Consider the following 1,366-nt stretch of genomic DNA (forward strand, 5'->3'; position numbering starts at 1 on the left):
TCTTTATCAAAAGAGAGGTATGCTGTCGTTTTTCCCATATTTGACAACACGAGTTTTGGTAGTCTTGATATGTACCTCGGTGGTTATAAATTCCTCTGTCCCATAAGCCAGATTAAATGGTGAAAATCCAGTGGATTTTTTTGGGATCGTTCGATAGTACCATAATACTCCAGGGAATTCTTCTGTCCATTTTCCCTTCGCTTTCTCCAGCCTTTTCTTGAGATTTTCCATAATAACGTGATTGGTTGCTTCCGCCCGTTGCTCTGAGCATAATAAGGAGATGAGAAATTGTAGCGAATATTCAGGTTCTTGCAGAATTCTTTGATCACCCAGAATCGAACTGCTTCCCATTTTCTAGTACTAACTCGCTTGAGATTCCAAATCTGCAGACGATATTCTTCCGTATGAACCTTTTCAGATCATGTCCGATAACATGTACCAATGCCACAACTTAGACTCATTTGGTGAAATAATCAGTAGCGGCTAGTACGAATTTAACGCCTCCAGGAGCCTTGGGAAGTGATCCGACGATGTCTAGTCCCCACCTAGAGAATGGTCAGGGACTAAAAAATGGTTGCAATTCGTTGGCGGGTCTTTTAGGAATTGGAGCGTGGTATTGGCATGGCACGCATTTCTTCGCGTATTCTTTAGCATCTTTCTTCATGTATGGCCAGAAGTATCCCTGGGCAAGGATCCTGTGCGCGAGACTGCGCCCTACAGAATGGTTTCCACATATTCCTTCATGAGCCTCCGCCAATATCTGTGCCCTTCTTCGGCTGATATGCACCGCAAAAATGGCTCCAAAGCTACAGGTTTGCGGTACAGCTGTCCCTCAATCATTGAATATCTCCAAGCATTCTTCTTCACTTTTGAAGCGAGATGCTCATCTTCTGGGAGTTCACTGGTTGTCAAATACCGAACATAAGGTTGACGCCAGTCTGCAGTGTTTTCAGCAGGACAACTTGAATCATTTATCACTGGACTGTCAACGTTCTCGGTATCTCCATGTGCCAATGCAGATGCCCTCTCGCCCCCACTAGCGTGTTCGAGATCCTGAACAAAGTGGCTGTCGGAGATGCTAGGTAATTCTTGGAAATCCACTACAACGAAACAGGTGGTATCAGTATCGACTTCGGAAGATAGATATGCTAAAGTATATGCGTGCCTGTTTTCCATCCGTGATCGCCGCCCAATAGAGAACTGGTCGAATTCATTTGCAATCTCTCTCATATGATCCAAATATAAGGCCATCCTCTCTTCCTTGGCTCTGCAGGTTCCCAGAAACTGGTTAACTACCAGCATAGAATCAGTTACCAGCTTCACGTTCTTCGCGTCTAACTGTTTGGAAGCCTTTAAACCGATAATT

General features: G+C 44.4%; 1 protein-coding gene across 1 annotated transcript; it reads right to left on the reverse strand.

Moving 5' to 3' along the window:
• Nucleotides 1-714: 714 nt before the first annotated feature.
• Nucleotides 715-1,251, reverse strand: LOC113338209. The gene has a single exon (XM_026583668.1). It carries the CDS (start codon nucleotides 1,249-1,251, stop codon nucleotides 715-717), a length of 537 nt encoding a protein of 178 aa, XP_026439453.1.
• Nucleotides 1,252-1,366: the final 115 nt, after the last annotated feature.

Source organism: Papaver somniferum, unplaced genomic scaffold, assembly GCF_003573695.1.
Source record: "Papaver somniferum cultivar HN1 unplaced genomic scaffold, ASM357369v1 unplaced-scaffold_18866, whole genome shotgun sequence".
Taxonomy (NCBI): domain Eukaryota; kingdom Viridiplantae; phylum Streptophyta; class Magnoliopsida; order Ranunculales; family Papaveraceae; genus Papaver; species Papaver somniferum.

Coding starts and splice junctions, on each gene's coding strand:
- LOC113338209 (XM_026583668.1), bottom strand. CDS start 1,251: ATGGCCTTATATTTGGATCATATGAGAGAGATTGCAAATGAATTCGAC.